At 51.7% G+C, this 14,000-nt stretch overlaps 6 protein-coding genes across 6 annotated transcripts; 4 read left to right on the plus strand and 2 right to left on the minus strand.

The window, feature by feature from the left end:
• Positions 1–568: 568 nt before the first annotated feature.
• On the plus strand, positions 569–1,276 carry J4E86_006285 (uncharacterized protein; the record flags this gene model as incomplete). Its single annotated transcript, XM_051446815.1, has 1 exon — positions 569–1,276. One exon carries the CDS (start codon positions 569–571, stop codon positions 1,274–1,276), a length of 708 nt encoding a protein of 235 aa, XP_051302390.1.
• Positions 1,277–1,701: 425 nt separating this feature from the next.
• J4E86_006286 (uncharacterized protein) lies at positions 1,702–2,631 on the minus strand (the record flags this gene model as incomplete). Its single annotated transcript, XM_051446816.1, has 1 exon — positions 1,702–2,631. One exon carries the CDS (start codon positions 2,629–2,631, stop codon positions 1,702–1,704), a length of 930 nt encoding a protein of 309 aa, XP_051302391.1.
• Positions 2,632–4,255: 1,624 nt separating this feature from the next.
• J4E86_006287 (uncharacterized protein) lies at positions 4,256–4,690 on the minus strand (the record flags this gene model as incomplete). Its single annotated transcript, XM_051446817.1, has 2 exons — positions 4,256–4,542; positions 4,576–4,690. 2 exons carry the CDS (start codon positions 4,688–4,690, stop codon positions 4,256–4,258), a joined length of 402 nt encoding a protein of 133 aa, XP_051302392.1.
• Positions 4,691–7,155: 2,465 nt separating this feature from the next.
• Positions 7,156–7,842, plus strand: J4E86_006288 (uncharacterized protein; the record flags this gene model as incomplete). Its single annotated transcript, XM_051446818.1, has 2 exons — positions 7,156–7,356; positions 7,534–7,842. The coding sequence occupies 2 exons, from the start codon at positions 7,156–7,158 to the stop codon at positions 7,840–7,842; spliced, it is 510 nt and encodes a 169-aa protein (XP_051302393.1).
• A 1,377-nt stretch (positions 7,843–9,219) lies between these two features.
• Positions 9,220–9,659, plus strand: J4E86_006289 (uncharacterized protein; the record flags this gene model as incomplete). The annotated part of the gene is made up of 2 exons (XM_051446819.1): positions 9,220–9,270; positions 9,321–9,659. 2 exons carry the CDS (start codon positions 9,220–9,222, stop codon positions 9,657–9,659), a joined length of 390 nt encoding a protein of 129 aa, XP_051302394.1.
• Positions 9,660–12,082: 2,423 nt separating this feature from the next.
• J4E86_006290 (uncharacterized protein) lies at positions 12,083–13,939 on the plus strand (the record flags this gene model as incomplete). The annotated part of the gene is made up of 4 exons (XM_051446820.1): positions 12,083–12,109; positions 12,156–12,493; positions 12,547–13,755; positions 13,804–13,939. 4 exons carry the CDS (start codon positions 12,083–12,085, stop codon positions 13,937–13,939), a joined length of 1,710 nt encoding a protein of 569 aa, XP_051302395.1.
• Positions 13,940–14,000: the final 61 nt, after the last annotated feature.

Below are 14,000 nucleotides of genomic sequence, written 5' to 3' on the forward strand. Positions count from 1 at the left end.
AATTGCTTTCAAATCGATTCTAGAAGCAATGTATGCAAACCCTCGGAAATTGGCACCTCTTGCTGTCAGATATCGTGCTTCGGATCTTGAGGTTACTCTCAGAGTGATGGTTCGACAGCACTGCAAACAGCACGAACGAGCTTCGTGCGATTATGACGAACTATTCAAGTGGCGCTCAACAGGGCCGGATATATATGTAGGTCACGGAGATGGCTCGGACGATTCGGATGGCCCAGAAATACGGCGAGGTCGACCCCCCAAGGAGGCTAAGATCCTTGCTCATGAGCTTCAAACCCCAGAATATCAGCTTTGCCAAACGTGAGTCAGCATCGATACTATGATCGTGAGAAAAAAGCTGATCCACATACTATCCAGTGTATGCCTGACAACGCTCTCCTCAAGCCAACAGCACGAGACATTTCTCTTGCGCACGTACAATCATCACTACAACCCTGACACGCTTCCGCCATGGGTTCCCATTTACAACAAAGATCCTCCTGACTTGCGCACATGGCAGACCGGTCGAGCAACTACTGCCGCACCCCTATTTTTCAAGCCGCTGGAAGTAATGGGCCCTAATGGTAGCTTAACCCTCAAAGATGGCGGCATACTTGAGAACAACCCCAGCTTTTGTGCTTATTCCGAAGCCGCCTCGCTCTGGGGCGACGACAGTGAGCCCGCCGTTCTGTTATCCATTGGTGCTGGTCAGACCAGTTCGGCCTCCGACGACACGTCTCTCGCGGCGATTATTCCGTTCGGTCTATCTACCCTGAGAAGATACGCGAAAAGAACAGCCGTGCTCAAAAACACTCTCATCAAATATACGGAAGGCCAAAACCGGCACAAAGTGATGCGAACTATCGCTAAGGGTGAACGTGGTTGGTACAAACGCCTCGAAGTTACACACGGCTTGGAAAAGATGAGAGCTGATGAGTGGGAGCATGTCATAGTTCCCTGGAAAGGCGAAGACGGGGTCTTCTACCTCAAAGATAGTAGAACCTTGGAAACGATACGTACGGCCACCGAAATATATATGAATCGCGAAGAACCCGACAAGAGTGTACTTGAATATGTCGCCCCACAACAGATGCTGAAGCAGACCGCGGAGAAGTTGGTTCGCATGCGGAGAGCGCGAGAGCTCGAGGCCATGACTCAGGGTGGGGAAAAGCGCGAGCATTGGGAGGCGTTCATGGGCAAGCACCTTATTGGTGAGCGGGATTTCTTCCGAAAGTATCAAGAGGAGTGGGACTACGCCCTGTTAGGTCGTAAGAATTAGATCAGACATGCGTAGATCAGGCGGGACGTGTACAGGGATCTAGCTTTCGGAATGGTAGACCTAGCGCTTCCATGGACACTGACTAGTTACGCCCCATCCAAACCTCGCCAGAAGCGAACTTGCGATCACATGTCCTCGTATCGAGATGGTTGTCAGCAATTAGTGTACGTTATAGTATGCGATGTGGCGGTTCCAATGCACATGCTCACGACTATGATGGGATTGTAGCGGATACTACCTGCTACATACTGTGAGCAAAGGTGTTTGGGAAATACACCTGCATTGCGACTATCTACGGTGTTACTCAGCCGCGCCGTGCCTGCGTTATAGAACCAGCACATTCAACAAGAACCAGTAGTGGATACTACATATGCATTAGGTATCAGTGATTTGCGTACATGGAGAGAAACTATGAACATGGTAGACTAAATACCTACAGCAGAATCACAATCCGAACCCTCCCACTCCTCACAATCGTCCAAAAACTCCTCCAACACCTTCTCAAACCCTGCCGCATCTTCCCAAAATGGCGCATGCCCGAGCCCAGATAAGCCCAAGCACTCACCCCTCCAGAGCCTTTTCCACTTCACCTCCTCATCGATATAATCCAGGTTGACAAACTGATCTTCCATTCCGTTCACGACCGCGATCAACACATCAGTCGCCTCCACCACACGCTTCTGATCGCAACCCTTGGGCGGGCTATCCTTCGTCCCAGTCGCGGCATCAGCTATGAAGACTGTCGCGCGCCCATCCGTCCGCTTCGCATCCTCCAACATCCACCTCTCATAGAACTCTTCCTTGCCCGCTGCCACACCGTGTCTCAGGTAAAGGTCAGCCTCCAAATTGACCCAATTTCTATTCCCCGCGAAGGTAAGACCACCAGCCGGCATCTTGAACGCTTGAGCCATCTGCTCGGCGCCACGCGAGGGCGGGGTACCGATAAGCATGAGCCCTTTGACGCTGATCCGAGGTGCATCTTCCACCATGGGAGGATCGTCATGAGCGAGACAAGGAAGCATTTCGATCGCGATGTGACCACCCAGACTCCAGCCCATGAGCACCACAGACTCGATTCTGAGGTGCTGCAAGACACGTATAACGAGGTCGGCGTAGCCACGATGACAGTACGTTGTCTTGACATCAGGGGCATTGGACGAGCAGCCGTGGCCGGGGAGGTCCAGAGTAACGATGCGCCAGCCCTTGTTGATGGTGGGCGACTCGATGATATGGCGGAACTGTTTGGAGGATGAGGCGTTGCCGTGTAGGAGAAGGAGGGCGGGCTGGTCGTTCTTGAGATTTGAGTCGTAGATGCTGATGAGACCGTGTGAAGTTCTCATTAGGAACGAAGGCATGGTTGGGATCAAAGATGTGTCCTGGTAGAAACTGTAAAGTGGAATAGCTGTGATGATGACAAAGATGGTGTTGCTCTCTTTTTGGGTAGATGTCTTGTGGAGTAGACGTGCTACTAGAAGTTGTTCTGAAGAGACATACGAATGTGGTCATCCTGACGAACAGACACGAGCTCATACTTTTATATACATATCTCCTGAATACTTACAAAGCTGCCTGAGGAGACAAAGCGGCAAAGGCATTCCTCTATTTATTCGGTATTCGACTCCGTATCGAACCGGAATGCGCGCCGCCATGTCGTCGTTTCAGTTCGTACCAATAACAAGCGGAATCGAGCCCAAGACTTGAGTGTCGGACATCCTGAAAGGTATCGTGGAAACGTATTCTTGACGTTGGTAGTCGTGGCAGCAGCAGGGCAAACGTGCAAGAGTGGGAAGTTGCGGAGTGATCGGCGATTTTAGCGTCCCGTTCTGTCAGATTACAAAACAAGCCCTGGAGATGCACGTTCCAACGGTGGGGTAGCGTTTTCTGGTACCCAATCGGTACCCAATGGGATTCTCAAACGTGATAGAGCGCTGATGATCGCGATCCTATAGTGGAAAGCTGAGACGCATGGAACTGAGACTTCTGCATGTGTGCGTGCATTAGTCCTGTCAGGATTTCTTGGGAGAGATCTAGGCATACGGCTGCAAAGCCTTCACCAACCCCTCATGCTTGACGATCCAACTATCATCCTTTGGGAACCCTGGCGCGTGACTTACTGAGCCTCCTCAGCCTCCTGCACGATACGCAACAGCATATGTACAGGAACCCAGCATTCCCCAGTATGAAGGGTGGCGGCGTTGCTCCATGAGCCCCTCGAATGGCGAATCCTGCATCTTGAAGCTTCTGATAGTCTTGCGTTGTAAGATGGTGGTAAATCGCTCGCTCGGGATTACCTATCCGCGCGCTACTGATAGCGAGGACGGGACGCCCACAGCCTCGTATTGCCTCATTGCCCCATATCTCCCAAGTCTTGTCAGCCGCATCACGAGCGATATCCGAATCTACCGCAGGCGAAGGGGAAGGATGCCTTGCATCGTGATGAGGCTGCGGGATTCCTCCGTGAGCTACGAATCGTCACACCAAGAGCTGTTGAATCCATCCTAGACGCTATACAGGCGCTCGATACGAGGTGGCAGGGCTGAGCCCGCGGCTACATGGATCCCCTTCTCGGGAACGGGTTGGTGAAGTCTGTATTTCCAATCTACAGCGGCATCTCCAATCTAAAGCGGCATCTCCGTTCTACAGCGGCATCTAGACAGTAGCGTCAGTATGCAGTTTGGTACGCTAGGTTGCGAGTAGAGTTCGGCGGAGCATTCTCCGTGATGCCGTGGGTTCGCGGACTGAAGCCTCACTTGTGCGTGGATGTGTTAAAGCCGGAATATGACGCGATGTAGTCGGTGGTAGCGGTAAGAACTTCGTCTCAGCTCAAATCTGTTCAGTCGTAACGGAATGAAGGCTGGGAGGCTTTCTTGAGGAGAGCGAAGGAGGATCAAAACCTTTGTCATCTAGATGGACCTCTCCCAAACGCGCAGTCGAGTCGATCATTGCAACGGTTTCTTCTACCTGTGTGGTATATTCTTCTCATTTCTTTCCTGTGGAGCTGAGCCGTGCTCTGTACTCAGCAAGACGCTCCATTACCCGAGTACCGTTCCATATCTCTTCACCATCACTCACTTCACAAGAAGGCAAACCGATCTGCTCGATAGCAAAACTTGCAGCCACGTTACCGTACATAGATGCTTCATGAATATCTCCTGATGCTTTCCAGCCTGCAATAAACCCGCCTAGATACGTGTTGCCACCACCGGTGGGGTCGATAACCTTGACCGCCGATGGTTCGTAGTATGGGGGTAGCCATACACTCTTAGCTGCATGTTGAGTGGTCAGTGAACCATGCTCACCTGCTCTCACAATAATGATTCCGTTTCCGCTCGGTCCGATTGCCTTGCTGAACTCTAGTGCATATGTTTCCAGTCGGCCAGGCTGAAAGCCTTCGCAGGGTGAATCCTCGAACATGGTAGACATTTCTAAGTGATTGGGCGAAAACACATCCACAAGTCTGCAGGCTTTCAGGAATGAAGCTCGGTTCTGGCTGGTGCAAGCGGCTGGAAATGGTTCCCACACTATGAATGGCCGGCTTTTGAACCCGTGTTGCATGCGAAGCTTTATCAATTCTGGTATCTGTGTTTCGACAATCTCGGGCGGTGCAAGTAGATGGAATGCTTCCGATCCAAGTAGATTCGTGTTTACCAGATCGATTGGTGATGGATTCAACGGCTCCGTAGTATAGCGGAACTTCTTCGCTAGGTGATCATAAGCTTCAAAAGTTTATCACTGGAACAAGGCAGTCACATACGTCCAAAGGTATCATCTTCGTACTCAAGAAGCCCTCTGGTGCTCAGTCTGTCCTGCGAGACGTTTTCGTGCAGAGTGGTCCGCCAGGCCTGTAGCTGCTCTCGCACAGCATCGGGAAAGTCGTAGCCCACAAGAGCCAGACAGCCCACCGTCTTCGATCGCGCAGGGGTCTTGAATAGGCGGCTCCCAAGCGTTGCTGTTTATCGTAAGTCTATCAGCGTTCTAAAAGCGCCACACGTGTAAGATACATACAGTAAGCTCCGGAGCCCCCCCGCTACGTCAATCAAAGGCGATCGTTTTGGCAGGTGGATCTCATCAATAACCACCATACCAAGCGACACAGTACCGACAGTCGAATCGTAGGTATCCATGTTGCGCAGTAGGGATAGTCAGTGCTATTCAAGAAAGGAAGGAGTTGACTACGGAAGTGGTGACATCCGCGCCAACATGACGCATGGAATGGACTGCGTTCGCGAAATGTGGAGTCATTCAAGGGCGTGCCCCGGGGGGTTGACTGCATGCTGACCTATGAAGCCCTAGTGTGCCAATCTCGGCTAGTACACACACAAGCAACCTTGTATCTCCATGCCGAATGGCTCAGTATTTTGGACAAGTCGCTGCGGACAAGAATCTGCGCGTGATATTCGTTCTCGAGGGTTCCGGTACCGCGAGCTTACTCCACACGGCCAACTCAGCCACATTCTTGTGTGCGCACTTGAGCGTAGGAGACGTTCTGCAGGCAGACGCCGCTCGGCCTGACAGCCCCTACACGAGTATTATCGATGCAGAGATCCGCAATGGTTGCGTTAGACCGAAAGGGACCAAAGTGGGTGAAAGTGCTCCAGATGGTGAAATGAGACGTTCTTCCTGGATGATGGTTTCATAGGCACTAGACCACAATAAAATGAGGCGCGCACGCTGACCACCGGTAATCTCGCAAAAACTGGACCAAGCAGTATCTTGAACGGGATGTTTGTTCTATCAGCTTTCTTATAGCCTTTGACTGTTCTGGGTCTGTTGAAGCAGCGCCTCTCGCAACACAGCAGAGCCGATGTCGACTCCGATAACATCAAACGGCGTAGCGAGACGTTCAAGGGCTACTTAGCAGTGACACTGGGCAGTTGTATTGCTTCCGAAAAATTGTAGGATGATCGCAAACGAATTGGCAATCGTTATTGGTGTGTGTACTCGCGCGTAGTGAGCAGGTGGCTGCTCTCGCCACAAGAGCGTGCTACGCTGGCCTAGAGGAGCTGGGGCAGATATTCCGCCCACGCGGGCAGACTGATGCGAGTATATCGAAGCGTGGCGCGAAGAGTCTAGTATAATATTAGAGAGGGTACTCTAATATTGTTGATGTGGATGGTGAAACAGGAACAGCCACGCGGATCGGTGTGGCTGGGATTGTGGGAAAAGGAAAGGGTGATGACGTCGTTGATCGTCATCTTAGAGCGCTAGTGATACCGACCGTGCGGGTAGTTCTCTCCGTTGCGCTTCAACAAATACGTCCTCACGACATCTCGTTGCATTTTATGGAAATCTTTAAGGACCATTCTCTCTCGCCATGCTGCCCACTTGGTAGACGCAGACACTCCCAGGGTCCACGAGCCGGTAACGGTGCTTGATCGCATATGCTTGCTGGAAAGCTATTCGTTTTGTCCAGAAAGGGAGAAAGAGACATTCAAATCAAGCATGCGAAGAGAAGCTGCTCAGCTGGGACGGCCGATTCTTAGGTCTTGGTACTGGAGATGGCATGGGCACTGCGTCAAGATATGCAGTGCTTCCGAAGTAGTACTACGGCCTTTAAGGCCTTGTCTTCGACCACCATTGACCTTCAATAGTTCTTTGATACTTGCTATACAGTCTCACGTGTGGTCGACAGGTCCACTTCTTGCGTTACTTCTCTTTACCATTGCTTCCATCTGCTTCTACCGCTTTCGACTGCGATCTATTCGAGCGTCTTTGTCGCGTCTGTTATGTTGACTTCCTAATCGGTCGATCGCCGCACGCTCACCGCCTTGGCGCGGTGAAAGGTGAACATGAAGAGCGACGCGCTTTGACAGGGATCTCAGAGACGCCCATACAGAGATTTCCAGCCCCAGAGGCTTCTCTCTCATCTTCTCAACAACATGGCGAGCCCCGAGAAGGTCGCTGAGCTGGCGGCGCGACTGCGTAGTCTCGCTGATAGCATATCGACCCACGAAGATCCTGGCGAAAGGTCTAAGACGTCGCTCCAAGAGGCTGCGGTGGAGTTGGAACAGACTGTCACCAAGTTCCACTCACGCGGCGATGCTCACGTACTGGTGCTGATTGATGCGCATAGTCATCCGGTAAGCTGTTCCCCTGTACCTATTATCCAGAGCCTAAGTCAGATGGATACGCGACGATCTACGTTGCAAGATAAAGAAGGAGATGATAATGTAGCCGTCTAGGACGTGTTGGAGTGTTGGAGTACATCTCAACATGACGAGCACTTTTACATCATCAACTGCTAACTCTACACTCAGTTCTGTAACGACGTCTACCACGAATCCTCCGAGCACATCTACTCCGAGTTCGAAAGAGTCAAGCCATTCAAAATCAGGAGTCGTCTTCACAAAGCGATTAAGAATTACTTGATCGGGATATCCGCAGTTGCAGCCCTCGGGGCGTCTCGACTGGTTGTGCGCCTATATGCCGACTCGGCCAAGTTAGAGAATGATCTACTTCGCCCGCTTCAGCAATTTGCTGTTCAATTCTCCTCGATTGACGCCGACTTCGACTTCATCGGCGTTCAAGACGAAACTACGGTAGAGCTCAAAGTCTCTAGTGAGTGACACTTGAACATCTCGGACTGTCTTTCCTAACCATATTAGATGCCTTTGAAACAGCTCGATACGATTCAAATTGCAAGCACATCTTCCTCGCTGCTTGGAGACGACCCGTATACCTCGCGATGCTGCGCACATCTTCCAAGAAAGTCACGCTAATCGAGGGAAACGGGATGGGCGCAGGGGCCGTGTTCGTTCCTCTGCCGTGCGATTCTATCAGCATCCCGAAAATCTTCGAAAAGCCCGCAGGAAAGACCCGTTAGCTTCACTCACATCGCACTCTATGCGCAAGCGCTTCATAGAGAAACTGATCAGTGTTGAGGTTCCTTGCAAAGACGAGTCACACGGTCTCTCATACCTCGACACTCACTACATTTGCGACATTGAACCTATTGTGTCGAACGATACCACGGATGCGCATCGTCAAAAAGCTCGACTTCCGTATCGTCAAGACGCAAAACGTGGCCATGTACCCGTCAACGAAACTGGACATCGTCTAGACTACCATATGGAGCTTCCTTCTCCCGCCGATAGACAAGCATACGCAGAGAAATTCGGAAGTGGCGCCCCGCCTTGCAGGTCGTTCCATCTCGGGAAAGGAAAATGCCGCTTTGGTAGCAATTGTTCCTTCGATCACTCTCAAATCAGTAGCCAAATCTGCAAGGTGGTTAGATACATGACAAAGAGGAACCCTTGCGCGATGGGCAGTGGTTGCCATCGTGCAGACTGCATGTATGGACATGTCTGTCAGGATACGAAGTGTCTCAGTGACGAACTCGACTCCTGCAGCATGAGAAAGTTTCATGGGGTGAGTTTCGGGCCTGTGATTTGGGTACCTGACGATTTCGCTCCACGAATTCCCGCCGGTGGTGCAACAGGTGTCCTAGCTGAGGAAGGAGAGGGTGCGACTGTGAAGTCTTCCTGGTACTGAGAAGTCATGATACCTATGACAGCATGTGATAGGTACGGAGCTTTGGACCGAGTCTGGCCCTGGCGCAGGTAGACCATCGTCTACTATGTAGCCTACAATATCTTTGAATGAACACGTTAAGACAATACGAATGCGATGTAGATGTCCTGCCTATATGTCTTACTCGCAGCCGACAAATCGTAATCTCGCAACGCGCTTTATGGAACATACGATCATCTCGCCGATAAGCAATCACAAGTTTCCGGCTTCTATCCCAAATTTACCTTTGTTGGGTCCCGAGTAAGCTTTGACACACTGACTTAGAGGAAGACCATAATCTTTCACGCAGATTGCTGCCTAAGGGCCACACACTCCTCCTTTCGTTGCGCCCGCGTATAAAACCGCTGTCCGTAACACTGCTTCTCAAACAATGATCAGTCGCTTTGTACTCAACCCCTAGACCCAGCGGCAAAATGTCACAACACTCGAGTCGCCAGGAAGCTTCAAATGCGGTCGAAGAAGCAGTAAGTTCGTCTCATACAAGGTTAATGTATGGCAATACTGACGATTCAAGGACTTGATCTCGGTCACGATCAACGAGTACATTGCCGAGAAGCGCCGCGGATGCGCCAGGTTCCACGCGAAAACGGTCGGGTTCAAGGTGTCTCCGCGAAAGATCCAACAAGTTTCTTCCGGCTACTATAGCTTCGTCGGCACAAGCCCAAGAACCCCTCACGTCAAGATACGCTATGATCTATCGTTGTCGAACAAGTCAGACATCGCAGACGTATCTTCTCTAGCATGTGTCCAGGTCCGCGAGCGCCGTACCTGGCGTCCTCTACGTAATTGGGTTGAGGTTCGGTGCAAAACTAAGGGCTTTAGCAAGGAGACAGGGCTTGTACGTGCGACGTGAACGTTACTCGAATACTAGGCTGACACGACTCTCAGCTCGTTGACTACCGTATCTTACAGGACCGTCTCCTCGAGTTGCGCAAGATTGACTTCGATGTATGGAGGAGGACCCCGATCGCCGACATGTCCTTGGAGTCGCTTCAAGACGGGTCCTTCTTCGCGCTCCATAGTTCTGAAGAAGCTGGCATGACAAACAAGCTACATATACGCCGACGACCTTCTTTGGTTCTTACATGCGGTCCAGTAGCAAGCCTATTGAGCGACCTCGAGATTGGGCTCTCAGATCAATGGAATTCTTTCGAGCACTGGCTCAAGGGAAAGCTCGCGACACTACCCCCACGTGCCTTCGACAACGACCAGCAATGCTGGTGGCAGGCGAATGGGCGAGCCTTTAGATTATTGAACTTGCCTTTCGAACTTCGCTCGATGATATACGGACACATCATCGGGTACTACCTATGGCCACGTGAGGAGTGGGACCGTAGTCGAAACCCGCCAAAGGCTACCTTGAGAGTCTTCGGCTATCCACACTACAAAATGTATAGTGAGCGTTGGCGGACCTTCGCTCGTACCACTCAGTACACCTTCGACCCGGCAGGAAACACAAGTCCTGGGAATATGCCCATACAATTTGTGTGTAAGCAGGTGAGAGCGGAGATCCGTAACTTTGTCACGACGTCGACGGTTCCGCATTTTGGTGATCTCTGGACGCTCACGGACGCTATTGATCCTTTCCAAGGCAAATGGCTCCGTCGCATCTCCCTTGGTTTTCCCAATTCTATTTACTTCATGTTCCTAGGGTTCAGCGACCAGCGCCTCATGGTGTCACCCGATGGGCCTCCGATCCACGTCCTTAGAAACATCCCGACGCTAGCCCATCTTCATCTCCATTTTCAAGTACCTACACCCTTGCGGATACATAAGGTGGCTAATCGAGGTCGCTTCATCTCTCAAGACCCTTGGACTCCCTCGCTACGGGACTATCGCGCCAACCTGATCTCCTGTCAAAAGACTCTCTTGGATTGGTTCTTCACTCTCGCGCTGGAGGCTCTTCGAGGTATTCCATCTGTGTCTATGTCGGGACATGTGAAGCATAGCACGCGTACCAAGTGGGAGGCAATCCTGTACGATGAGCGCAATGGTACGCTCCATGATCTTTCCGTCGAGAGACAAGTTATCATATCAGATTACTTACAGCGACCTTTGTAAGTCACCTTCATTGCTCTGTCGTTGTGCTGCTGCTGCTAGCACGTGTTTTGACTATCCCTTACCAGCCCTCCTGCATGCGTCTGCAAGCGGCCATGCCACTGGTGGAAGGAATTCGGTCCACCTCCCCTCGGCAAGAAAGCCAATTTCGAGTTCTCATGGCAACCGTATGCAGGCTATTTGGATTACGATCCCAAAGTACACGATCGGTTCGTATGCGAAGATTGAGACTCGTGGGAGCTTTGGAATGAGAGACGTTAAAGGACGATGGGAAATAAGGCTATGACGCGCACGGTATGAAGACGCAGCAACCTGGTTGTGCTGTAGCCTAGATGGTCTGAAGAGACCAGCAGCAAAATACCGTCGAGAGGCGTATTGACATGCGGGATATCGTGACGCTGGACTGTCAATGTTGGTGTCGTAAGCTCGGCGTTCTAGTCTTCTCGTGGCGGCTTCCCCTTATTTTCCCCGCATCGCACTAGTGACGTAGCGCGAAGTAGCGTGGCTCGGCAGTTACACAAGTCGTCAAACCTCACTCACGATCACCAAACCATCACTCTTTCGATCAAATTCCCGTGCGGTCAGCTTGACCCTCGCGTGAACTCGCGCAGCGTGGCTGAGCGTGCTCGAGAGACATTTGCCGCCCACTTCATCCGCTGCCGCTCGATCCCGGAACCTGGGTCGAGATTACAACGCTGCGAACATGGGTATGTGTCGACGTACCGGGGCTAAACAGAGGCTAATACGTGCTCAAGGCTCATGACTGGACAGCGCGCGCCAATATGTGCCGTAGATGATGTGCTATGAACGATGAGACGGCACGCAGGCCCTTCACGTGCGGAAGATGCGGAGAACCTGGCTGTTGGAAACCAGGCTGGGCGATAAGTAGCCAGACGCTCAGCGGAGGATCGGCCGGCCGTTGTCTACACATTTTAGTAACCTTTTGTCTTGGATTCTGCTCCGACTACAATTGCCGGATCACGAGAGGTGCTCACGGTGCTATCCTGCCGACATCTTCACGCGCTCTATGGCAAGCCACGTCTGACTTGCACTCCGGCTGGTTTTCGAAGTCGAATCGCAATAGCACCGACATTCCAGATTGAGTCAGAATAGGCCCGCGAGGTGCGCCTTTTCGTACAGCAAGCGATACAAGTACCTCGCTGCATCCTTGGTCTGAGCACAACCATAGCCTCTCACACACCAGTTGCTCTGATCACGATGGAGGCACACGACTATAACGAAGATGTAAGTTTTCAAGATGATTGATACCGCCCAGTGCTAAGAAATTCAGGAACGCCGGCAGCTCGAAGCCGAGCTTCACACAGAAATCCTTCCCGGCACGGAGGTCATGGCAGATGTAGGCTCACACCATTTCGTCAAAGGAGCGCATCGCCAAGTCCTCGTTCCACAACCCAGCGATGATCCCAACGATCCTCTCAATTGGAGTACCGGTTGGAAGATGGCATGCATCATCTCGGCATCAATGGCCACGTTCACGCAAGGGTTTGGTCCATTGGCTCTAGCACCAATGTTTCCGGCACTGATAGAAGCTTTCAATACCGATCTGGCGGGTGCAGTCCAATTCACTGGTGTTTGCATCTTGGTACTGGGATTTAGCAACTTCATCTGGTAAGTACCATCAGACCATGATACAGGGGCCAAAGACTAATTAGTAATGCTAGGGTTCCAATCAGCACATCGTTCGGTCGTCGCCCGGTGTATCTCGCATCCCAACTCATCAACTTCGGTACCTCGATATGGCGCGCCAAGGCCAACTCCTACAACTCGTTCATGGGCGCGTGCATCCTCAATGGCATTGGTGCTGGACCGGCCGAGACCATCATGCCCGAGATCATCGCCGACATCTTCTTCTTGCACGACCGTGGGAAGTGGAACACTCTTTACTGGGTAGTCTACATGGGCTCGCTGATGGTCGGTCCCATCGTGTCTGGATCAATGACCGAGACGGTCGGCTGGCGCAGCTTCTGGTGGCTCAATACTGGCATCCTCGGCCTTTCCTTCTTGATGGTGGTCTTTATGTTCCCAGAAACAAGGTTCAAGCGCGCGTTGCCCGAGCATTTGGGACAAAAGAAACCCAGTTCACTAGAAGAGAAGACACGAGCGACTACCCAGGAAGATATTAACCACTCCGACAGCGAGAAAGAGACAAATCCAATCCAGCACATCAACACAGCTAACTCCGTCTTGCCAAACACGGCCGGCCTAGAGATGTCCGAGACAGCTCAACGAGACCCCTTCCTTGGCCGCGGCAAACCTGGCAAATGGCAGTGGAAGATCTTCCAACCAAACGCCCACCCGTTCCGTTCCATCTTCCTCGACCTTTGGATTCCCTGGAAGCTATTCGCCTTCCCCATTGTCGAGTTCGCCGCTTTCGTCGTCAGTTGGTCATGCTCCAGCTTCCTCACCATCAACCTTACACAAAGCCAAGTCCTCGCCCTACCTCCCTACAACATGAAGCCTATGACTGTTGGCTTTACCAACTTCGCTATCATGCTGGGTGCATTCATCGGACTTTTCACTGCTGGCCCACTCAGCGATTGGGTGTCTGCAAGGAGCACCAGGAAGAACAATGGTATTCGTGAACCGGAGATGCGGTTACCAGCTATGATACCATATGTCATCATCATGTTTATTGGTAACATCGTCGTCGCGATAGGCTATGAGCGCAAGTGGCCTTGGGAAGCTATCATCATCATCGGCTACACATGCGCTGGTATACAGGTTGCAGCGCTACCTGGTATCGTCAGTACATATGCTGTTGACTCGTACAAGCCCGTTGCAGGCTCGTTATTCGTCGCCATCACCGTCAACAAGAATCTTTGGGGCTATGGGTTTGGCAAATTCATCACACCGTGGAGTGAAGAGGTTGGGTAAGACGCGTAAATCTGATCTTGAAAGAGCATTGCTAACTGTAGTAGATTTATCTCGCCCATTATGACAAACGCAGCTCTTGTTACGCTCTGGTGCTCGTTTGGTATTCTCTTTTGGTGGAAAGGCAAGACGTTCCGTCGCTGGAGCAAGAACAGCAGCGTCCATCGACTAGGCGCTTTGTAGTGCGCAGCGCACCTCTTTATCTGCAAGTCTTCCTGGCAGCAGCTTCCCTACTCATAGCTCT

This window comes from Alternaria arbusti (genome assembly GCF_024043155.1).
Source record: "Alternaria arbusti strain BMP 1465 chromosome Unknown scaffold_7, whole genome shotgun sequence".
Taxonomy (NCBI): domain Eukaryota; kingdom Fungi; phylum Ascomycota; class Dothideomycetes; order Pleosporales; family Pleosporaceae; genus Alternaria; species Alternaria arbusti.